At 43.8% G+C, this 24,878-nt stretch overlaps 1 protein-coding gene across 34 annotated transcripts in view; it reads left to right on the top strand.

The window, feature by feature from the left end:
* CADPS (calcium dependent secretion activator) overlaps nt 1-20,144 on the top strand; it is a 492,336-nt gene extending 472,192 nt beyond the window's left edge. For all 34 annotated transcript variants that reach the window (XM_048488307.1, XM_048488321.1, XM_048488334.1 and 31 more), the window contains 2 exons: nt 13,391-13,495; nt 18,776-20,144. In XM_048488307.1, coding sequence (XP_048344264.1) covers nt 13,391-13,495; nt 18,776-18,955 — 285 coding nt within the window. In that variant the 3' untranslated portion in view covers nt 18,956-20,144. The remainder of the gene's footprint in view (nt 1-13,390; nt 13,496-18,775) is intronic.
* The last annotated feature ends 4,734 nt before the right edge of the window (nt 20,145-24,878 follow it).

The raw sequence follows: 24,878 nt of genomic DNA, 5'->3' as shown, positions 1-24,878 counted from the left end.
AAGTTAAAATAAAGTCTCTCTCTCTGTCTCTCCCAAGACTACTGTCTATAACATGTTGTTCCTTATAGAAAGTGGGATATGGTGGCATTTGCTTGATTAACTTGCTCGACAAAAGTGACAGCTGCTGAGGGTGTATGTAGATAAGCCGCACAGCGCAGTTCCGCCTTTGTACATCTGTCAGCAAAAAAGGAATACTAAAGAGTGAAAAGAGGCAAATTGGTCCCAAAAGGCAACCTATTCAACTTAGGAGGTTTGCTCTATTCAAGCACTCGCTGTGAAACTCAAGTACTAGGTAGCTTATTCAATTTCATTCACCCTTTAGAATGAGCCCACAAGTGTTTAATTTCTTATGCCAGCGAATAAAAGGATGAAGGGAACTTGCCTTTTAAAAAAACACACAAAAAAACACAAAAAAAGCCCAAAACTATTATTATTGCTGGAAGCATTAATTGTTAAGATTTGCTGATCAGTGTCCACAACATGAGCTCGCCGCTAGTCTTCTTCGATATTGCTGTTATTAAATCATAATGGTATGTAATGCAGTCAATGCCTCACTGGCTTGTTTTTAGGAAAAATCTGAGGGCACATATTTATCCGTGGTGTATCCACTGACTAGACAGAGAGAACAACTCTAGTTTCGCATAATTCTACATATATATAGATATAATACAGTCAAATGAGAAGCAAACTTTCAAAAGGGCAGGGCATCTTGTGTGCAGAAGTTCCGGGCCTGCTCATCAATCCATGTACCTGCCTGTCAGGTAGGAGAGGAGCTCTTTTAAATTCCCGCCTAAGTGAGCAGCTCTAGGCCTATACTTATGTGGCTCCAGAGCCAGACTGCCCTAACTTAGGAGGATCGTCTTACTTTACCAAGATTTTTTTTGTCTATTAAAAGAAAAAGAAGTCCCCCTTGCATTACTTTCCCACTAATCATCCTTTAATGGAGGAAATTATTCATTTAAATCTGTATTCCAAAAACAACATGGGCTCTGGGCATCCTGCACATTGTGCATGCCTTTGTGTTTCCATGTTAGGAAAATGCTCACCACTTAAAGGGCAGAGTCAAAGAGGATTCCCTTATTTTACAGCGACACAAGGGATTTCAGTGTACAAATTGCCTCCCATGTGTACTTATTGGTGGAACTGAGTCACATTGTGTTGCATATTTTACCCCTCACCACCACAATGGTGCACCCAAGCATATTAGTTGTTAAGATTAACTAATGAATGCTTGCAAAAAATAACATGCCGATAGTTTTTGTAGAATGTATTTCCATTATAGGAATAATTGGCAATAGATGATTTGGGTGGGGACTGGAATCCTGAAGCAATTTTTAAGACGCAGTGGTGGCAACATAGAATCCCTCCCACAGAACTCCAATGAAGTCATTTCAGTAGAAAATATGAAAAATTCATGCGGCTGAGATCTGGGACAGAGTTGAAAAGTATAAAAGCCAGTTCTGCTGACTGAACGGGCTTGTCCCTCAATAGAATCCCAGAATTCTTTTATTTTGTTCCATAGATGGGAGCCACTGAGAACCAAGTCTCATATTTACATATCCACGCTTTGGGCTGCATTTTTTGGTCATGCTAGAGCAGGGGTAGGGAACCTGCAGCTCTCCAGATGTTCAGGAACTACAATTCCCATCAGCCTCTGTCAGCATGGCCAATTGGCCATGCTGGTAGGGGCTGATGGGAATTGTAGTTCCTGAACATCTGGAGAGCCGCAGGTTCCCTACCCCTGTGCTAGAGAATGCTGGAGAATGAGACCAAGACAACAACAGCAGCAGCAGGAGGAAGAAGAGGAGGAGGAGGAGGAGGAAGAGGAAGAGGAAGAGGAAGAGGAAGAAGAAGAAGAAGAAGAAGAAGAAGAAGAAGAAGAAGAAGAAGAAGAAGAAGAAGAAGAAGAAGAAGAAGAAGAAGAAGAAGAAGAAGAAGAAGAAGAAGAAGAAGAAGAAGAAGAAGAAGAAGAAGAAGAAGAACTGGTTTATATATCCTGCTTTTCTCAACCTTTAAGGGACAGCCCAATCCAGAGAGGGGTGCTGAATCTGGAAATGGCTTACAGTGTCTTCATAGGGCACTTACACCAGCAGAGGGGCACTTACACCAGCATGCAGCTGCAGAAGCCTGGGATGCCTAGCTGCAGCACTCAACTCTCCACTGGTGCTTCCCTGCCACTGCAAACTGCATTGTTGTGATGGGGGCGTTCCCGGGGGTGGAGTCGACCTTAGTTGGCTTCGACCACCAGTTTAGCTCCCTTGCACCAGTGGATTAGGACTCAGGCATATGCCGTGATTTTTTTGCAGAGTATCTCTATTTCCTCCACCAGAGCCCCTACCCACATGACAACTCTGGATTGGGCTGTCAAGTAGCTTGCAATCACTTCCCTTCCCCTCCTTAGGCAGGGCTGAGTGAATTCAAAGAGAACAGTGACTAGGACTAGGTGACAAGGTCCCCCAGCAGGCTTCTTGTATGGAGTGGGGAACCAAATCCAGTTCACCAGATGTGAGTCCACTGATGACATGGAGCAGTGGGGAATCACACCTGGTTCTCCAGATTAGAGCCCGCCGCTCTTAACCACTACACCAGGCAGAATTTGCAGGACATTGCTGACACTGTGCCATTTCTTACACTGTTGACAGCCTAGATCTTTTTATGGTTGCCTGCCCTGCACTGGTTATGTCAGGACATCATAAGAAGCAAGATTGCTTTAAAAAAAAACCCTGGGAGTTCATGCTGAAAGTTTCAGCAGGTCTCTGATCTTAGCATTATTCTTGCAAACGCTGAACAAAGCAAAACTGAATATATACTAGACCTCTATTCACTTGTGACACATACGGACATATTCATCAGTGAACCTATCTGTGTGTATTTTACAAAATATTGTATATGAAATGTTGCCTTCAATTAGCATGCTAAAGTGAGCACCCCATTCCACTTTTCCATTGTAAAAAATATTCAAGGAACTTATAGTAGTGTACTAAAACAAATAGTTCAAAAATTACATAACTAATAAATCTGATTAGTGCAATAATCTAGCACAACAGCCAACACAAATCTAAAATACAAATACCACATTAAACCACAGAGAGAAAAAATGAGCAAACTCTCGACTCAAAGCCAATATGAACACTATAAATGACTCTCTAAGGGCACTTTTACACATGCTAAATAATCCACTTTCAATGCACTTTAACGATCATTTGCAAGTGGATTTTGCCATTTCACACATTAAAATCCAGCTGCAAAGTGCACTGCGTGTGAATTGAAAATGCATTATTTGGCAAGTTTGAAAGTTCCCAAATGCTACCAATTTATGTAACTATGATTAGCATTTATGTATTGATTTGTTTATTTGTTTATTTATTTTTATAGTCCATCTTTCTCACTGTAGTTCTTTCAGGCGAATCAGTTATGGAATGATAGGAATGATAACTTTTTCTTGCACTGACTTGCTCAAGATTTGAATCTGGGCTCTTTCCCACCCAAAGTAGGAATCAGGCTACTAAATCAACAAACCTCGCACAGACCAAAAAGCCTTAAAAGCTGTTTGACAACAGTGGCAGAAAATAAAGAAGTGTGTACAATATTGTCCCACTTCCAACTCTTCTAAACACGACTGCCAGTCTCCATCCAGTCTTTGTGGAATGAAGAGTACGGAATAAATGAGGCAGCACCTTTTACTCAACTGACTACTCTTTCATGTGCTCAGAGCATTTTTTAAAAAAATCAAACAGGCATAGATGACCACAGCAAAACAGATTAATGTCACATTGTTAGGCTGATATTTACCTAGCCACATCTGCTGCTTTTCGGAACAAAGAAGCAGGAAGCTGCAGTAGACACTGTATTAATACTCAGGCTTGGCTGAGAGGATTCAGAGTTTGAAAAGTCCTCTTGGAGGCACAGCAGTAAGAGAAAGGAACATTCTGTCTTCTGAAATAAAACAGCCGATGATGCATATTTACATCATCGTCAACAATGGGGTCTCACTAAGCCCTTGTAGAACAGAAAGCAAATAATGCAAAATGAAGTCACACTGCAGCAAAACTGAAAATTAATTAATTAATGAGCAGACTGGATCGAGAAAGCTTGAAAGTAAATGGGATGGCATTTCCTTGGTTCCCAGACAGGCATATATCACCGCAAACGGAATGAAGGTGACCAACAGGGAAATATCAGCATAAATGTATGCAAACTGATGAGATTCCGTTTTTTTGTTTGTTTGTTTGTTCAGGCGCGTATGTTTGTAACATCTAATATTTTAAATACTCGGTAGGATGAGAGCTGGAAGCTTCAAATATGCTGCCATTTTTCTTACCAGTGTATAGCCAAACTGTCTTGCAGTGTAGTTGGCTGCTCGTGTGTAGCATACATGGGAGCAATAGGCAGCATCTTCCCTGATCTCGCTTAGTAAAATCACTGCCTCTGACTCGTAAATTTTTTGCCACCCACAGCCCATCTTTCGACTGATGACCTCAAAAGACCTCTGTCATCAGGACCGAGGACTGTTAGAAGTCAGACATGTTCAAGGTCAGACCTATTCCCAGATTTCTTGGTTCCACAGAGCCAGCTCCACTGTTGTATCTTTGTGCAGTTTGGGGTTGTCTTTTTTTCCCCCTCAAATACCACGAATATTTGAAATACCGCATCCGGTAGCGCAGATGTATTTTTCCTTTATTCTGGAAAACGGAACAAAAAATTGATACAGAAGTCGTGAATCCTTATGATTATAAAGCCCACATCACATACCATTTTCATACTCCTCTTATGCAGAGGCAGTCTATCTTTCGGATCTGAGGTCTGCTCCCTTCCAATTCCAGATGACGTACTATTTAAATTATTCCCGCCATTATGGCCCTCAGACATTGAGCATGAAACATCCAAGGGAGCCATTTCAAGTAACTTGTGAAGGGGGGGGGGGGGACCACTCTGAAATCTGTTCAACACTGTCTTGCAAAAACAATTAATGAATTTTAAGAGCATGCATCTTAGCATCATGTTTAAAAGTTTCAGCAATCTTACTTACTGTTAAGAATGCATCAATCATTTTTAAGCGAAAGGATCTGTGCCTTTGAAAAAGAAGAGTTGGATTTATATCCCCCCCCCCTTTCTCTCCTATAGGAGACTCAAAGGGGCTGACAAACTCCTTTCCCTTCCCCCCTCACAACAAACACCCTGTGAGGTAGGTGGGGCTGAGAGCGCTCAGAAGAACTGTGACTAGCCCAAGGTCACCCAGCTGGCATGTGTTGGAGTGCACAGCCTAATCTGAATTCCCCAGATAAGTCTCCACAGTTCAAGCAGCAGAGTGGGGAATCAAACCGAGTTCCTCCAGATTAGAGTGCACCTGCTCTCAACCACTACACCGCTGCTACTCTCTTTGGCATGTATATCTAACATAGCGGCCTACTGGGTTGTTTAAAACCATTGTCAGTATGAATGAATAGGTTCTCTCAAGGCATAATCCTGCATGGTATGAAACATAGGGAGAGTGATCCTTCCAGCTTCCTTAACTGCACTTGTGATCAAGGCTCCCTGGGATTCTTCACGTTTATACACTAGCATCCCTTAGTTTATAGAGTGTCAGATATGGGGGGGGGGGGGGACTTTTGCCCCTGCCCCCAAGAACCCTCTGAGGTAGGTGAGACAAAAAGAGAATCATTGGCCTAAGGTTACCCATAGAGTTTCATGGCCTAACCAAGCATTCAAAATTTAAGTCTTCTTTAAGGTTTTCCAACGCTGTAATGATCATGCCATATGGGCTCTCACACATTTTTGTAGCTTCTTCAGAAAGAGCAAACTGCAAAAGCTGTGTGCGTGGATTCGTCAACCGAACCATGAGAACGTAGCACTGAGTGTAGCATTGTCAATAAGTCCTCTGATGAAGGAGTGAATCTAATGTGCTCCGGTGGCAAATTTATATTAACATGGCCAACGTGGCCAGCAGATCCACACTGTCTCGGTCATTGATCTCTGCAAGCGTCTCTCCTGCCAGCCCTCCCATTCATCTCAGTTGAGCCAAACGAAAACGGGGGAGATGAATTGAGTGGGAAATGAATGCCCTTCATAGGTCTGGGGCTTATTTCTTGCTTATGCTATTGAAGGAGGGGAGAGAGGCCTGCTGTTCAGTAGCACATTCACCTTCAAAACCCTAAAGGGCCGTGATCATCTGTTAGCCCATTCCCCTTTTGTTCCTCCCCTTGACCAGTGTAGCCATTATCTTGGGTGTTGCTGCAATTGCCTCACGCCATTGAATCTGTTACCTTCAGAACACCTTGAATTCAAAGGTCCATTGCAAAGCTTCTTTTCACTATTTCAAAACAGAGTTTGCAGTCCGGACAAGAGGGAGGGCGGGAGGGAGGGAGAACGAAAGAAAGAAAAGGCAGCCTTGTCTTGGGAGTTTTTCAGCAAAGTGCTTGCCTCCGTTTATTCTTAATAGGGTTGAGCAACCTGGATTTGTTCTGGTTGGAAAGCCGGGGCTGAACGAAGGGGTCATGGGTGTGAGTTACTATGGTTATTGAGCAGCATCGCCCGTAGTTTTGCTCTCATGGGCATTAAAGCACATAATAATGGATAGACAACAGTGGTTAAAGCAAGCAGGTAGGATTACTATGTCCTTTTGTCAGAAGTATATAATGTCTTGTAGTCAGTTTTAAAGACTTCTCAACCCCCCAAATCCACCCAGTGGCCGCCCGCTGAGTAATTTTGTATGCTTAATCTCTAGCCCTTCACTACCAGCTTTCTGCTAATTTGAGGCAAATGGGTATTTTTGACACTAAATAGGGCAGTAAGGAATCCGTGACCTAGAAAAACTCCATTCCGGGGCGGTGAGAGGAGAAAAATATTCTTTCAGCGGACTTTGTTAAGGCCCTTTTGAATGACATAAAGTAGTTCTGACTCAACTGCACAGAGCTTCGCCTTAATGGTTTGCAAGGGGGGGGGGGGAAGAGAAAAAAAAACTTTTGCTGAACATCTTCCCACCCCACACACCCACACATTTACTTTAACTTCCCCCCATAAAACTTGTCACTTCAGATTGCCATCAGCCACCACAACAATAATCATTTCATGCTTATTGCTAATTGCAAGCACAGCTGAGGCCCAGCAGGGAGCTCTTTGCACAGTCCCAGGCCTTTATACCAGCCTCAATCTGTTGTATGGCACTTGTTCACACACAGGGGGGGGGAAAAAAGCTACCAGCAAAGGCAGAAAGAGGCAGAGTCACAGGTTTCTTGTAATCCCTCTGCTACCCTGCTGACAACCCTGCCCCAGAAGCATTCCTGGTTTTGTCCACCTCTTTACAAAAGCCGGAGTGACCTTCAGCTACGAGTATGCGGGCTTTTCTTGAAAACGAAGAATACAACTCCTTCAGGTGCATTAAGAAGCAGGGCTGCATCTGGCTTATGAGATTCTGTTTGCAGCACCCCTGGAGTGAACCGCGGCTTCCTGTAACATGTAAAATATGAGTGTGAACTCCAGGTTCATGGCAAGAAACAGGAGGTCAGGCTCCTATTCAAATCCACCAAAAGGAAATGGGAGTTTGCAGATGTTCCGGGGATGTGTAATGACACCACCTCCCTCGGAGCACAGGAACCCAGCGCAGCTTTTCATAAAATGTGCCGTCGCTGCCATCCATGTGTTACTTTGCAGATTTTATTCATATAATATTTTTTTTTCGTGCAACTCGTGCGTTTGGAGATGAGCCTGCTACATTCAGCAGTTTTACGGACCACTGAAATTTTTGCAGGTTCCAATCATCCCCCCACAACAATTTGAACCAACTGGCTCTCATTGAGGCAAAGATTGCAGGGTACAATTTTTTTTTAATGTCTCTTAAGGAGAGAAGCCCAGAAACCGCTCCATCCTGAACTAAAGAAAGCTTTTATGCGGCGGGAGGATTGGCAACTTGTACAATAAAAAGCTGTGTATAGATCTCACAATTGGGGATGGTGGCAAACTTTCTAAGCAACCTCTTCAGCTGGAAGTTTCTGCCATGTTGATGATGATGTTGAACGCGACAGTCTGGAAAAAAAAATCACTTACTAATTCCTGCATATCGAACTATTGTTAAAGGCACACCTACAGAGGGAAGTGAGAAAGCTGGCAATCCTGCCGTGGAATGATCACAAAAATCACTAGCTGGTGGGAAAAAGCCAGTCTGTAAAGCAGCTCAAGAATATAACAAATTATCCAGCAAAGTAAAAGAACATGTGTGTGTGTTGTGTGGATAACATAGCTGGAGGAAGTCAGGTTAGAATCCAATTAGGTTCAATGCTAGGAGAGTCCTAATGTTCACTTTCTTCCCCAAGATCCTGCTTTAGGCATGTTGACAAAGCAGGGAGGAAGCTAGCAGTCTAAGGATGGGTGGACTGAAGAAGCTGAGAAAGAGCTAATATATCTCTCAGACACTCTTGTGTGGACTCCAAACATTGTGAAGGCAGTTCTTAACCGGAAGGCTGCTTCAAATGTGATGAACTTCCTGCAGGGATATAGCTCCTTTGTGTTGGAAAAGAAACATGCGGATTATATTAGTTGCCACACGGGGCAACAGCAAAAGCACCCTTTTTGTGCGGACTTGGTGGGAAGCTGTGATTGGCTCTGGCTCCCCAGAATATGTACACCACAAATTTAGGCAATAAAATACAGGTGGCACGTGCACAGCTACCATCACTTTGCACAGTGCAGTGCAGTGGCACTGGAGATTCATATGATGTCACGCTGAAGCAACTAGAAATTTAGACTGAACCCTGCATCATGTGAGGTCATCATACAGAAAAGGCTGTGAGCGTTTGTCAGACTCTTCCAGCCGTTAAGAATCACAGCACATCCCTACACACGCGCAAGCCCATTGAAGGTGATTCACATGTTACACAGCAGAAAAACTGGTCTTGGAGCGTTGACAGGCGCAACACCAATCCTGTCTATGTAGTGAGTCAAGAGTACATGACTATGATGTACATTTTCAGCTATTTCTTTTGGTGCTTTCATTCATCACATTTTTAGATTTGCACTTAAAATATGTTTAATGTTCACCTGAGAACCACAACGTATAAAGGAGTCTTCAGGCGTGAAGACTTGCAGAGAAGAAGGAGCAAATTCATCGATAGCCCTAATTTCCAGAAAACAAATATGTTGCCATTTTAATGGTGATGAGGGGAACAGAGGATTTTTTTAAAAAATTTTAATCAAAAATAAGGAAAATGTTGAAAATTGCACATTATTGATAAGCCCATTTATTTTAGGGATCTGTATCCCACAGTGCCTGTCCTCTCTTTGCTTGATCAGGAGAGAAAAAGCTGCTCATTTCAAATGAGCAGGAAAATTATTTACAATAAAGCGAAGGCATTGGGGCTCTTTACGAAGGCGGTCGATTGTGGCTATTACAGAGCATCTGCTTCGTGTGCGGAAGATTCCATGTTCAATCTCTGGTTAGAGGCTCTCCTGTAACAGGTGTTGGGAAAGACCTTTCTTGCCGGACAGCCACCGACAGACGGAATAGACAGTTCTGAGCTTAGATGGTCTGACGCAGCTTCATGCATTCAATCGCAACAGGGCTTAACTGAAACGAAGAATCCTTTGTCTGAGAAACCAAGGGGGGCTTTCTTGATTGCCTGCATATAGTTAAAAGGTCATTTAATGTTTTTTTTTAAAAAAAAACAGGAAAGTTACATATTTGGGAGTTTTTGTAGCCTTTGCACACTTTTCGAATTTTTTAAAATAAAATCTATTTCTTGTCTTTCTGCCCTCACAAGGGCTGTCACGGGGACTATAAAAGCCTCCAGAATTATGCTGTTGCTACCTCCTTTTCTCAGCAGCGTCGCCGATGAAGGCGTAATCACTGAAATGACTGCATACAACCTTGTGTGGGTGTCATCCCTGTGAAAAGACCAAAGTCAAGATGCTCATATTGCCTTATGCCTTCCCTGTTTGCTCAATACCCCCTGATCCTACGAATCAAAACACTTCGAGCGGCAGCTCGCAAGATGTGGAGCGAAGAAACTATTTATAGCTTGAAGATCATTTGTCCTGTGTACTGACACAACATCACAAGGGCTTTTTTCCTTAACCCCTAACAACCCCAGAAGCCAGCACAACTTAAGATGACCTAAGCCGGCACTTACTGCCTTGAACAATCTTTACTCGATTGCAACATCTCAAATCCATTTTGTATTATCATGCACTAATGTTGTACATGTTAGACGTTGTTCCATATGTTTTCCAAAATATGCCTTCAAACATATGTGGGATAGGAGTACCTGCCACAGGGAACTTGTAACAGGCCATGGTGCCCTGTAGAATGTGCCTTAGTAGGAAACTATCTTCCTGAAGGAGCGATGCTCAACCTTACTTACGACAGAAAAATTCTGAAAAAGTATTGCCACTCACATCTGCAAGGGTTGGAGTCTTGCTAGGAAATCATTGTCTTTTTGTGCGGAATAAGATCCAAGCTACAATGGTAATGATCCAAATGCAAGCTCCTAGAAGCTCAAACCATGAAAAATTCCTGTATGAAGTTGCCATTATTTAAGAATCTATAAGCCACTTCAGTGAAAGGCCTCCAAAGCATTACACTGTAAAATCCCACCAAATCAAATAAACCGGCAGAACAGCAGCCATACTCCAACAGACTTAGAGAAGGACATTATCAGTGTGATCCTATACAGAGTTACTTCAGTCTGAGCCCATGAAAACAAATGGGCTAAGACGTGGGTAACTCTCCTTAGGATTGCACTGAATCTACAATTAATATAATGTAAGTATCAATCCACCCCACAGGCTGATTCCGCATGAGCCAAAAACAATGATGTGAAAATGGTGTAAAAGGGTTTAAAATGGTGTAAAAGGGCTTACACCATTTTCACACCGTTTTCACACTGCTGTTTTTGGCCCATGCGGAATCAGCCTCAATCTTAAACAAGTTCTGAATTGACCTGCTGATTGTTTAAGGTATTCCTTCAATGGGGAACAACCTCTGCAAAGGCTGTCTCTTAGGTGGCCACTGACTGACCACAAAAGCCACCACCCCTCAGGGGGAGGGGGGACAGATGGGCCCACACAGAAAAGGGCTCTGATGCAGATTTTAAGACTAGACAAGTTCATATGGGAGGTGGTCCTTCTAGTGCCACATTACTGAGGATCAAAACCAGGACCATTAATATAAACACTCGCGTGTCTGTTACTCAGCTGCGCATTTTCATGCAGCAGATTTAACTACCATAATTCGTGAATAAATTAATTTTGGCAGGGATCTCCTGCGTTCAAACTTGCAACGTGTATGAGGTGATGAAGTTATATAAATAGCATTTTACTACGAACAGGGAAAAGCTGAAAGGTCTTTGAAAGTACTGCTAGCCGCCTGAGCCGAATCCATTCAAAATAAATGCCAAAAAGCAGAAAAGAAAACATGGTAATCGCTTAATTCCTGGAAATCTTTGTGGCCGGGGGCAACTCGCGTCACTTCAGCCGTCCTTGGGACTGAAAAGGCCACAGGGTTTTGTGGGTGGAAAAGAACAAGTAGCATGTATTAAACAAGAGTTCCTCATTACCTTGGGATGCAAAGCCAAGATGATAAATATTTATGAGGTAGCCTGTGCCCAAAAGCCTCCCAGAGAAAGGGAACATTCTGTGTGTGACAGTCTGAAAAAAGGCAGAGCTGAGTAATTTAGAGTAAGTTACAGCACGGAAAACTCAGCCTCCTGAATGGGTGTGCAAGTCTAATAAGAAAAGTGGAGAACCGCCGGACGACATAAGCTGTCAAACCCCCACCCGGCAGCCCCAGGGATCCCGTTGTGAACTTGGCAGCCTAGGACGGTCTGCAGCACTCCTTCAAGGGGAAAAAAAAAAGGAAATCCACAACTAGGGTTCGCTGACCGATCTTGCCCCACTTCAGTGACAGGCCCTCCCTGATTAACAGCCAACAGGCAAGCAGATATCGAGCGACTGAACCTTTCCCTGGGACGCAGATTCTTCTCTTGCGGCTTTTAAAGGCCGCCAAAAAAAAGTTAGCAATCTTCCGTCAGAGAGGATGTCGAAACCGGTATGATTCTGTGAACTTGTCTCGCTTTCTTGCCGTCGTGGAGCAAACAAAACTGTGTGTCAAATTAGATCTGAAAAGCAGGGGAGGGTGAAAAGACCTCTGGCAATAGAGGAGCACATCTTCCAAACATAACTTCTGACCTGCATTTCCTTCCCACAGCTGCTGCAGAAACATGTCAGAGATGTCAGGCTATGGAAAAGCATCTCCGGTCGGGGCTGGGGGGTGGGGGAGTGCAAAGGAAAGGAGGTGGGCAGTGGAACAGTTGAGCACCCACCCTCTGCCTACTACTATCTTCAACCAGGTTTTCAGTGTTCAACAGAGGCTCCTTCCGCGCACACAAAATAATGCGTTTTCAAACCACTTTCACAACTGTTTGCAAGTGGATTTTGCCATTCTGCACAGCTTCAAAGAGCACTGAAAGCAGTTTGAAAGTGCATTATTCTGCATGTGCGGAATGAGCCAGAGATGTTGGTTCTGAGACCAGGAACCACCTGCAAGCTTCTGGTTTGCATCATAGGATGCTAGGCCACAAAGGTACCCCGGCACATTATTCTTCCTTGGGAGTGGGTATGTGTAGATGGGCAGCACAGCTCAAATTTTTATTTTCCCATTCCATTTTATAACAAACATACAGACACACACACAGGCAAAATGGGTTTGAGAGGTAAAACATCTCTAGAACTTACTTTTTTGAACCAACGATTGGACACTTAGCCCCCATATTCCCAAATTCTGTTTATGGCCGTGTAAGCAACGAGTTTGCAAACCTTCTGCCAACTGGAGACTTCTTGCCTTGCATGGGTGGGAATCGGAAGTGGCAGAGCTGCAGAGGGAGATTGGCAGATGTGAAGCAAAACCAAAGTCCTCAAAGGGCAACCGTGACTCAGTAGCTGGAAAGGAAATCGTTTGCTCTGTTCCCCTTCCATCTTTAAGAATTTGGAAGGGAAGACGACGACGATGACTGTATAGAACGAACCGGAGGGTAGTTTTGGGCTCTCATATTCTGCTACTTGCGCAACGCGTGACTTGTGCGAGCAACACATGCCGGATAGAAGTGGGGGGTTAACATGATGCACCACGAAACAACAACAACAAAAAAGAAATGTTCCATAATGAAAATTTAAGGGAGAGCGGGGATCGCTTACAGCTTCCTTGATCAGATATTGAAACAACAAGGTATGCCAACAGAAAGTCCTGCGTCTCTCTGAGTTCACTCTTTCCATCGTCCCGTTTCCATCAGCGGGCCAGAAAATCAAACCTGAGTGGACGTGAAGGTGGGGCTGGGTTTGAACAGGGCTCATAATGTGCATGATATTTGGCACGTTCCTCGGAAAACTCTCGCTTCTCTTGCAGCAATGGTACACCAGCACCATGAACATCGTTTGCACCTGGCTGACAGACCGCATGGACCTTCAGCTTCACATCTATCAACTAAAAACCCTTATTAGGATAGTAAAGGTAAGCATTTTCCTCTGCTGTTTCACTTCTCAAGGGAGAAACAAGAAGTTCCAAAAAAGTAATGCAAAGCACCAAGTCAACCAGATGAGTCACCAGTGAAAGTTATTGACTGAACAACATCCCTCTCGTGGGCCGAGAAAGCTGGATAACAAAGTCAGAATAATATGCTTGGGGAAAGGAAGTGGGGGTGTGTACATCAAAATCATATTGATTAATTTTGAATCCAGATTTGGGGGGGGGGGGTGCTTTTTGTCAGCACCATCTCCCTCCCCATAAATTTTAAAGGCCATCATTTTCCATGGGAAGACCTAGGGCCTTTCCCCACTTTTCCCTCTACCAGCGTCGCTGCGTGCTACTCACTGCATGCGTCATTTCTGGCGCGCACCCTGGCTTCCCCACGACCCCGCGCTCTACGCAGGGTCATCAAAAGGCGCCGTTTTCTCCAGCGCCAGGAATGACGCACGCTGAGGGGGCGCGACAGCGGCAGCGTCGGGACGGCTGCGTTGTCGCCGCCCCTGTAGTGGGGAGTGCCCCGGGACCCCGCACTACTTGGTCCGAGTAGCGCGCAGCAGAAGGTAAGTGGGGAAAGGCCCTTAGTCTCCCCCAGGTTTAGCCTGAGAGAAAAGAATGGACCTTTAAAATTCAAAGGGAGGGGGGTGCCATCAAACAGCTATCTGGAAAAACATCAAACCTCTCACTTTCTCCCTCCCACCTGGACAGTAGAGAGGATAGCACTACCCTATATGGGCAATAACAGAACCAGGTCAGGTCTACACAATCAGCTGTCAGTCAGAATATCTAGTTCCTTTACATTTTCAAGGTGACGCTCTTTTCCATGGAGGTAGACCAGGCCTCCAATTTGGGAGGCCAGATCTTCCCCTAGAGAATAATGACCCTTTGACATTCAAAGGGAAGGGAGCTACTCAAACCACTGTTTGGCAGACCAGCTTCTTCTGTGTCTCTCTTGGCTCCTATCACTGGAACCCTGAAATTCCAAGAGATAAATTTTCATTATTCCTGGAATTTGAGAGTGTCTGGGGGAATCATCGTTTCATGTCCAAGTGCACACCCCTATAAGAAAGCTACTCATACATTTGGGGAGGGAAGAAACAGGGAAGATATTCTTAGAAAAGTGATCACCGCTTTGCAAAGTAGTTTTTCCATCCTCCCTGTGACTCTGAAGTCTCTTTCTGATGTTACCTTTAACTGGACGAGGTACCTAGTAGTTTCTTCCTGAGCTACTAGGCCAGGGGTCTGCAACCTGTGGCTCTCCAGATGCTCATGGACTACAACTCCCATCAGCCCCTGCTGGCATGAACATCTGGAGAGCCGCAGGTTGCAGACCCCTGTACTAGGGAGTGTTACTAGTATGGAGTCACACAGGAGAAACCTGTGAGCATTTCCTTTGCCTACTTCCTAGGAAGGAAAACGCTTGCATGGGAAGGAGCTGCAGAAGACGCTTTCCACCAATGATCTTACACTTCTGATATTCCCAAGTTGCATGGAAGAAAGCTTCCCTGCAGTACTCCATTAAAAGTAACATCAGAAAGGGGTCTCAAGCTTACAGGATAACATGATAATTGGTGTAATAAGTGGTCACCACTTGAAAACGGAGCCACGGAGGCAGCGTTCCGTGTGGGAGACTGGCTGAAGCAGTTTCCCACGTGGTTTTGCCCACTTGGATCTTGCCAGTGTGATCCCTCCTCTGAAGCACTTTCCTTTTCAAGCCATATCACATGATGATTGTGTGGTGTAAAGGTGGCCTCATTAACATTTCTCAGATGAAAACTGAGGCTGAAAGACACTCGCTTGTTCAAGGCCACTAAGCCCCACCTTTTGTGCAACTGGATTCTACTGTTCTCTTGGGAAGTCAACATATACATGTTTCTACAAAATGCAGATATATATATATACAGCTATGTGACATTCATGGGTACATAATGAGGGATAGCTACAGCCAGACAACCTTTCCCCAAACAGACAAGTGATTATAGTGGTATACCCTTGCATCTGTTCGGGACACCTTCAGAGAAAGCAAAGCTTTTGATCCTGTCCTTTCTTTGCTTGATCAAAGATCATGCCCGTTCTTCCTTTTACTTCTGCTGTGACTCTCTAGCCCCGTGGTGGTGAACCTTTTTGAGACCGAGTGCCCAAACTTCCACCTAAAACCCACTTATTTATCGCAAAGTGCCAACACGGCAATTTAACCTGCATACTGAGGTTTTAGTTGAGAAAAAAATGGTTGGCTCTGAGGCATGTGTTACTCGGGAGTAAGCTTTGTGGTAGCTGTTGGCTTTGCTTTGAAGCAACCATGCAACTCTTCAAACGGGTGAATCACGACCCTAGGAGGGTTTATTCAGAAGCAAGCCCCATTGCCAGCAACCAAGCTTATTCCCAGGTAAAGGATCGCGCTTTAGTTCTTTGCATGAAAATCAGTGGGATTTAACAGCGCTTAACAGGATTACCTATACTGCTTCCCCAAAACTAGGTCTTAGGTTTAATGCTAATAATCAAGCCCAGCGGCCCAGACCAGCCTAGATGTGTTGGGGGGGGGGGGCGATTTCCCCCCACATGATGAACTCTGTATGCGCGTGCCCACAGAGAGGGTTCTGAGTGCCATCTCTGGCACCCGTGCCATAGGTTCGCCATCACTGCTCTAGCCCATTGCCTGATGCCTCTTTAACTTTCTCTCACCAAATCACCATGTAGCTCTGAACCTAACAAAATTAAGCAGAGATTAAATTTTTACCTCTCCATAGAACTTTAGGCTAAACATGCCCTTTGCTGGCATGTCTTCTCGAAATACACGCACGCACGCACACACACATACATACTTGTGTGTGTACATAAAAATCAGAGTTTTCCAAAGTATTAAATATTGCCTGAGAGAGTACAGCAAAACCCAAATATTCAAATAGAATGTGCCCAAAGTATTAAATGATTAGTAAGTATGGATCCATGATTATTTTCTCTGCACTTCTGATGCATTTGGCTTTCTTAGACATTACAACTGAATAATTGAATTCCATAATCACACAATAGCCCTGTGTGTTCGATACTGCATATTGCATTTACTGTGTGTATATGTATGCATGTGCGTACATGCAGTATGTATGCGTGCGCGCACATAGTGCGAGGATAATAGAAATATATCTACTTTATACACAATGTTCAATGACCTACAGTATATATACGTATGTGTCTGTATGTGTGTGTGTGTGTATATATACACACACACACACAGACACATACGTATATATACTGTATGTCATTGAACATTGTGTATAAAAAGTAGATATATTTCTATTATCCTCGCACTATTACTTAGATCGATTGATATATTTTCATTTAGATTTTCACATTTGTAAAAATGATTGACTTTGCAGTTACTGTAAGAAAAGCAGATTAGAATAACTTCTTTAGGGAATAGAAATAATTTCTTCTGCAATGTTTTAGACAAGATTGCACAGGTGAAATAATGTAACCTGAATGTAGCCTCTTTTCCATGTGTGTGTGCGTGTGTCTGTGTATGTTGGACACATGATAATTATTTCAGTGTGAAATCTCAGTGCCTTACATGAAATAATAAGATCACAGGAGGAGGTAAATACATATTTGATCATTTTTGGTTCTCTGCAATGGTGTTTGCTGAAGAGGATTAAAACAGTAGAACTGTGAACTCTAAAAATCAAGGCATAAATAAATTACTAAAGGAGCTTTTAATTTTCATAAATATAAGCAATAGGCATCAGCACATTATTATTATGTGTTAGTTGGAGGGCACTGAAAAGCATGGCAGATGTCTTTTATGCTATTACAGCTATGTAGCAGCTAAAAAGATTAACAATTTCTCTAAGCATACTAGCCATCTAAAACACCACTAAATGTTTCTTGGTGTTAAATGGCATAAGAATTTTACTAATACTTGCATTTTTTATCAGCAGTTGTATCCTGTGCCATCAAAAAGCTCTAAATCTAATCAGATACGAATATTAGCTAATAGTTATCTAATTCACTTCTCATGCAACGAACAGCTACCTGCCTGAGTTAAACTGTGGGTAGGATTATGCAATGCAAAACTAACACGAGATTTTCAGTCCTGTGTTGGTCTCATAATTACAGTGAGAGAGAGACAGGGAGCGGAGGAGGGTTGGTGAGATAGGGCCTTTCCCCATTTACATTAAGCCCCGCACTACTCTCCTCAAGTAGCGCGGGGTCCCCCGGCACTCCCCACTACTGGGGCGGCGACAACGCAGCTGCCCCAACGCTGCCGCTGTCACGCTCCCTCAGCGCGCAGCATCCCTGGCACTCTTGTAAACGGCAACTTTTGATGACCCCACGCAGAGCGCGGGGTCGTGGAGATGCCTGGGCGCGTGCCAGAAATGATGCACGCTGAGGGCAGCGCGCGGCATGGGGGGGTTGTGGTAAGTGGGGAAACGCCCATAGACTGGTGCCTTTAGAAACTGGACAAGGCTAGGAGGAGTTTTTTCCCTGCATCCTTCTGATTGGCCACTGGCCATTGCTTAGCTGCTCTGCCAGTCAGACCCCAGTGGCCAGTCAGAAACCCTCCTGGGCAGATGTGTCATCCCAATCTTACCCACTTTGTAAAAATACTTGGTGGGTTCCAAGAAAGGTGCCAGTGGGTTCCAAGAAAGGCAGGACCCCTGAGTTTGAAGGTTTGGGGTCACTTTGTGCATCTCTGCCATCTATAACTGTATATATTGCTGTGTATTTCTAAAATTGGTGATGAGTATTCCTGTGCACTCCAACACACGTCAGCTGGGTGACCTTGGGTGAGTCACAGCTCTTCAGAGCTCTCTCAGCGCCACCCACCTCACAGGGTGTTTGCTGTAGATGGGAAGGGAAAGGAGATTGTAAGCCCCTTTGAGTCTCCTTACAGGAGAGAAAGGGGAGGGGTTGTAAATCCAAACTCTTCTTCTTCTTGATATGTAAAAATGCCATGTTTTAAAATGGCTTCAACACCACTCATAATCTTCAAAGTATTCATCACTGATGCCAGCAGCCTTCCACTAGGAAAAGTGAGCTGAGATCCATGATCAGTGGGATCCTAAGCAAAGCTATGACCTTCTAAGTCAACTGGAGTCAATTGGCTGAGAAGGATGTACCTCTTTTAAGGATTGCACTGGAAGACTATTGTGGGGCAAATCCCATCTGTGAAAAGAAGAAATCGTAGAAATGCGTTTAGTGACATTAATCCCAGTTTTGTTTCCTTCCTTAATACCTACCCCATTTGTTGCAACATGAACTCTTCCTCCCTAGAAAATGTATAGAGATTTTCGATTGCAAGGCGTTCTGGATTCCACCCTGAACAGCAAAACCTATGAAACAGTGCGAAACCGACTCACTGTAGAAGAAGCCACGGCCTCAGTAAGTGAAGGAGGCGGCCTTCAAGGAATCACCATGAAAGACAGCGATGAAGAAGATGAAGAGGATGATTAGTCCCTCCCCCCGAACTTGGATGTAGCCTGGAAACCAGTGCATGTATCTAGTCTGTTATTCAGTTAGCCACATTAGGAAATTTTCTGTCAGCTCTAAATGCCCATGGAAAGTCTACCAATACAATTGCCATTTTAGCTGTGTGGTACTTAAGATTTAGCACCTCTGTTCCGACTCATTGAGTTTCCTAATTTCATATCTATATGTTCATAAGCAATATGGAGCACCATTGTTTAAAAACTGTTAACGGAAAAAAAATCTGCATAGAAAACATGCTAGGTGTGTCCCTGTTATAATTAAAGTATAAATGATGCTTCATTAATGTACTGTATATACATTGATGGTAAATTGTTGTGAAGACAAGTGAAACAAGTACTTTCATATCTTTGTTTCTCTCCTGTGGATGCCAACTGCTTCAAAAACAGAGCAAGGTGGCTACAGATGACTTTTTTTTTGTATATTTTGGGGACAAACGATAAACCACAAGTCAGAATTATTCCTACTGAATAGACCCCCTCAGCACCTTCCCTCCAATATATATGGCTAACTTTGTAGAAGTGACATACCATGATAGTCAATCATCTTACCACAGCAGGTTGATTCTGATCACCTTGTCCACGTTATGACCCCGAGCAGTTGTCGTATGTCAACATCTCTTCCACTATCTCAATGTTACACTTTTTGTTCCGAGTTCCGATAACTGTGTTTGTAAAAAGAACAACTTTAATTACAATCTTAGACTATACAGACGTGTTTATAATGAGATAACAATAATAACAATAATGATATCTGAAGATTTCTTTGGGTAGATTGTAACCATAATTTAAATTTCCTTTCGTTTTCACAATGGTTTTTATATCTTGTCATGTACATTGCATTTGGACCAGTAACTTGCATGTCCTTGGGTTCCTACCCCCCCACCCCCCGATTCCCTTCCGGAAGCTTTTCTTTTCTGTGTAAAATAGTGGATCCATCTTGCTTTTTTTGCCTTATACAAGCCGACAGTTGTAAAAGTGTGAGAACTGTGGCTTCTTAATAAATAACTATTCAGATGTCCTAATAATGAACGCTGGAGTCTTTTTATGTCTGCCTTAGAAAGAGAAAATCAGTACAAAATAAGAGCCAACTTTTCAAAAAAAGAAAAACCTGTAAGAGACCACCCCTTCTAGAATAAAGGAATTTTCTTTTCATATGGACGTTTTTACAGTTTGTTAATTAAAGGGGTTGTTTTCTAATTTTCTCACGAAAATATGGGATGTCCAGTGATCCGCAGTCCTGCAATCAGAATTTCTCGTCACTAACGGCTGCGACTCATCTCACACTTACTTGGGAATAAGCCTTGCTGCACTTGAAGAGGAGACAAGGATTTTCACTCTGTCTCAGGAAGCTTCTCAGTTAAAGAAGAAATCATTCAGACAACACAAATGTGAAAAGATATAAAAAAACCCGTCACAATTAGCAAAAGACTAATTTGAAAACCTATCAGTGTCATGAAGGCCTGCTTAAAAATGTTCCTTATATAACAAAACACTGGTCGTTTTAGCCATATATTGTCTAATCTGACTGGCAGCACTTCTCCAAGGTATCTGGAAAGGGTCTCTTAAACCGTGTAATCTGAAATCCTTCAACTGACAATACCAAGCAATGAATGATGGACAACACATATGTAGGCAGGTCAGCAGCTTGAAAATGCACCACAGAAACAGCCTGACCTGACAGCCAGCAGAGCCCGCTGCTTGTGAAGTACAACCAAAATAAGACCCAGTAAATCCTGTTGAACACAGTGGGATTTTCTTAGGATTGTGCCACACAACTATAATCCTAGCACACATTCCTTGGTGTGGATCCCACTAAATGCAGGGAAACTTTTCAGAGTAACCTGAAGTAGGTGAAAATTAAAAATGGGCTGGATCCTGGAGAACAGGAGAAGTCCCAGTGGACTGGAGGAGGGCTAATGTTATCCCCATCTTCAAAAAGGGGGGAAAGGAGGACGCTAATAGTTACCATCCAGTCAGCCTGACATCAATACCAGGGAAGATTCTGGAGCAGATCATTAAACAGACAGTCTGCCAGCACTTAGAAGGGAATACTGTGATCACAAAAAGTCAGCATGGGTTTCGGAAAAACAAGTTATGCCAGACTAATCTTATCTCTCTTTTTTTGATAGAGTGAAAAGCTTGGCAGATGAAGGGAATGCTGTAGACATAGCATACCTTGATTTGAGTAAATCAACATATGCTATGTCTGTTATCCTATAACATTCTGTGCCCCATGACTGTTGCCCCATAAAATTCTTGCAAGTAAGCTAGTGAAATGTGGATTAGACAATGCTACTATTAGATGGATTTGGAATTGGTTGACTGACCGAACTCAAAGGGTGCTCATCAATGGCTCATCTTCATCCTGGAGAAAAATGACCAGTGGGGTGCCACAGGATTCTGTCTTGGGACCAGTGCTGTTCAACATTTTTATCAACGACTTGGATGATGGAATAGAAGGCAGGCTAATCAAATTTGAAGATGACACCAAAATAGGAGGGTTAGCTAACACCCCAGAGGACAGAGTTGGAATTCAAAATTATCTTGGCAAATTAGAGAGCTGGGCCAAAACAGAATGAATTTCAACAGAGATAAATGTAAGATACTGCACTTAGGCATAAAAAATGAAATGCACAGATATAGGATGGTGACACCTGGCTTGACAGCACTACATGCGAAAGGGATCTGGGAGTCTAAGTAGACCATAAACTGAACATGAGTCAGCAGTGTGATGCGGCGGTCAAGAAAGCCAATGCGATTCTCGGCTGTATCAATAGGAGTATAGCGTCTAGATTGAGGGATGTAATTGTACCTCTCTATTCTGCATTGGTTAGACCTCACCTGGAATATTGTGTATAGTTCTGGGCACCACAACTCAAGAAGGATATTGATAAGCTGGAATGGGTCTAGAAGAGGGCAACCAAAACGGTAAAAGGTCTGGAATCCATGCCCTACGAGGAGGGACTTAGGGAGCTGGGTATGTTTAGTCTGGAGAAGAGAAGGTTAAGAGGTGACATGATAACCATATTTAGATATTTGAAAGGATGCCCTGTTGGTGAGGGAGAAAGCTTATTCAAATATTTAGACTCCAGCATTTGTATGGGGGAACAACAATCACATTATATGTTAGAACAAAATAAAGGACAGACTGAGAAGTTACTCACAAAACCAAAGGCTGCTGGGTTGGATGGTTAAATGGACAGAAGTAAGTTTCATGGAGAATATGAATTAGTTTACATTAACAAACATACCTACACAGCATCTGGTGTTGCTGTTCACAGCAATCACCAAGACTTAGGGGGTTTTGTCTGCCAAGCGATGGCAGCACATGCTCAGAATCTCATGTTATACTTTTAATAAGCGAAGAGCATTTGGTCAAAATAATGCTCGATTCAAAATACAGCCGAGCATTCTGAGCTCAACAACTTCATATTTGAAACTGTAAATTCCCATCACTAATCTCAAGGTTATCAATAACCAGAAACCTAAATTAAAGGCTGACTAGAGAAACACTAGGTTGGATCTGGCCGCCTGTTTCACTCAATTTCAGCAAATTCCCTTCCTTGCAGTGGTGCACCTTTGCAAAGCACACTCCACACACCGCGCGCCCAGCCAAACTCCTCCTGCCCTCTGCCATGCCCCCCTGCTGTGCCCCCCCTGAAAAAATTAACTTACTTTCCTTCATCTGAGCAACACCAAGGCCAGCAGCACACCAAGGGCAGGGAAAAGCCCAGGGAGGGCCCCTCGCTGTCACTTGGAGGAACATAAGGTGAATTTTAAAGACACCGTTCCTTTAAAATTCACCTTACTTTCCTCCGTGTCAGCGGTGCTGAGACTGGCAACACACTGAGGGTGGAGAAAAGGCCAGAGGAGGAAGAGGAGTTTGGATTTATACCCCACCTTTCTCTCCTGTAAGGAGACTCCTGGTGGCCTACCAGCTCCTTTCCCTTCCCCTCCCCACAACAGACATTTTGTGAGGTAGGTGGGGCTGAGAGAGTTCCAAAGAACTGTGATTGGCCCAAGGTCACCCAGCAGGAATATAGGAGTGCGGAACCACATCCGGTTCAACAGATAAGCCTCCACCACTCAGGTGAAGGAGTGGGGAATCAAACCCAGTCCTCCAGATTAGAATCCACCTGCTCTTAACCACTACACCATGAGGATTGGCAACACACTGTGGGCAGGGATAAGGCCAGGGAAGGAGTGTGCCCTCCCTGGCCTTGTCCATGCCCACAGTATGTTGCCAGCCTCAGCACCACTCAGATGGAGGAAAATATGTTAATTTTTCTGCAGGAAGAGTTTGGCAGGGGGAATTTGGCAAGGGGCATGGCAGGGGATGGGGGGGAGTTCAGCTGGGGGCTGGACATGGGCAGAGAAAGAGGTGGCAGATGGCCAAATAGCACCCCCCAAGTGACCCAGGCAAATAGCACTTGGTTGTCTGCCCCCCTTATCCCCCTAAATACGCCATTGCCTCATTAAAACATCCCATGTCCTACATGACTATTGTCCACATAGATTCCACAGTTCCCTAGATTAAGGACCAAATTTTGCATGGTCAGTTCTTTTTCACCAGCTCTGGGAAGCCCACAAACTACAAGATCACCCCCACCACCAGCTGTTTATCTCCAGCCTGTAGTATTCAGATGTACTACCTCTGATCGCTGAGGTTCCATTTTGTTACCATGCTTACCAGTAGTCCTAAAATTAGAATCTGAATTGCACAAGATATAAACCACTGAGTCGCTGGTGGACCGAGACAGAAAAACAGACTGGAAGAATGACCCCACTCACCCTCAGATCACCTGGTGCTGTCCTTCAAGGGAGGAAAAGGGGGGCTGCCAGATAAGTCAGCCCCTTTTATCCAAGCCCGCCCCCCCCCCTCACACACACATACACACACAGAGCTTGGAAGTGCCATGTTCAGGCACTGGAAGGGCTGGATAATGACTCCCCCCAGAACCAGGTGGGCCTTGAACAGGCTGGGAGCTCCCTCAGCCTTGCTGACTGATTTTAGTCTGAGCTGCCTTTCCCCTGTTTACATGAGCCTCAGGATGGCCTCAGATGGTCAAGAACCACCTCTCCCCAGCCACAAAGCCCAGGCACTTCCTCGTGTGGGCAGGTACCCCTTGGGCCTGGTCTGGGGGTGGGGTGGCTACTGGACCACCAGTAAAAATTCCTGTGGCCGTAATGGCCAACTGTCTCTCGACCAAGCTGATTTTTAATCTCTCTGTTCACAGACGCAGATTTCATACACTCAGCTCCACCTCAGTGAACTGTCCAATATGTTTCTTATAAAAGCGTTACAGAAATTACAACACAATGGGGTCAATTTTTGGGGGGCGGGGGGGAGGAAAATACATGCTAAAAATAAAGTTGTGAAAAAATAGAATACATTTATCCGGGGGAACTCAAAATGACAAAAGAAAGCCAGACAATGAAATTTGCTTTCATTACAATGATATTAATTAGGGATTACTAGACTAAGGGGCAAATTAGACAAGATGCTAGAAAATCTGTGATTGATTGTTTCATCATTTTTTTCAAGATACATTGCAGCTGTTGTAGGGAAGCTGTTAACCCTTCAGAGCCTGCACAGATTTGACAACCACAACACACACGTTCCTAAAAAGAAAGAACACTCTCTTAAAAAAAAAAAAAACCTCTAGGAAGACCTGATCAGATCTTCCAACACTGTGTGTGGTAAAGGGATCAGAGGAATTAATGAACAGTGTCTACAGGGACGGAACACCGTAGTATCTATATAGGACATTGTTTAATTGTAATGTAAAAAAATGCAGCCCACAAATAAAACAAGCATAACATTAAAATGAACAAGAGATTGACATTTTTAGAATGAAAATGTTTATAGTTAAGCAATGAATAAATAA

This window comes from Sphaerodactylus townsendi, linkage group LG03 (genome assembly GCF_021028975.2).
Source record: "Sphaerodactylus townsendi isolate TG3544 linkage group LG03, MPM_Stown_v2.3, whole genome shotgun sequence".
In the NCBI taxonomy this organism is placed as follows: domain Eukaryota; kingdom Metazoa; phylum Chordata; class Lepidosauria; order Squamata; family Sphaerodactylidae; genus Sphaerodactylus; species Sphaerodactylus townsendi.
Note: the sequence above shows the minus strand (reverse complement) of the source record. Positions and strands in the feature narration are given on the sequence as shown.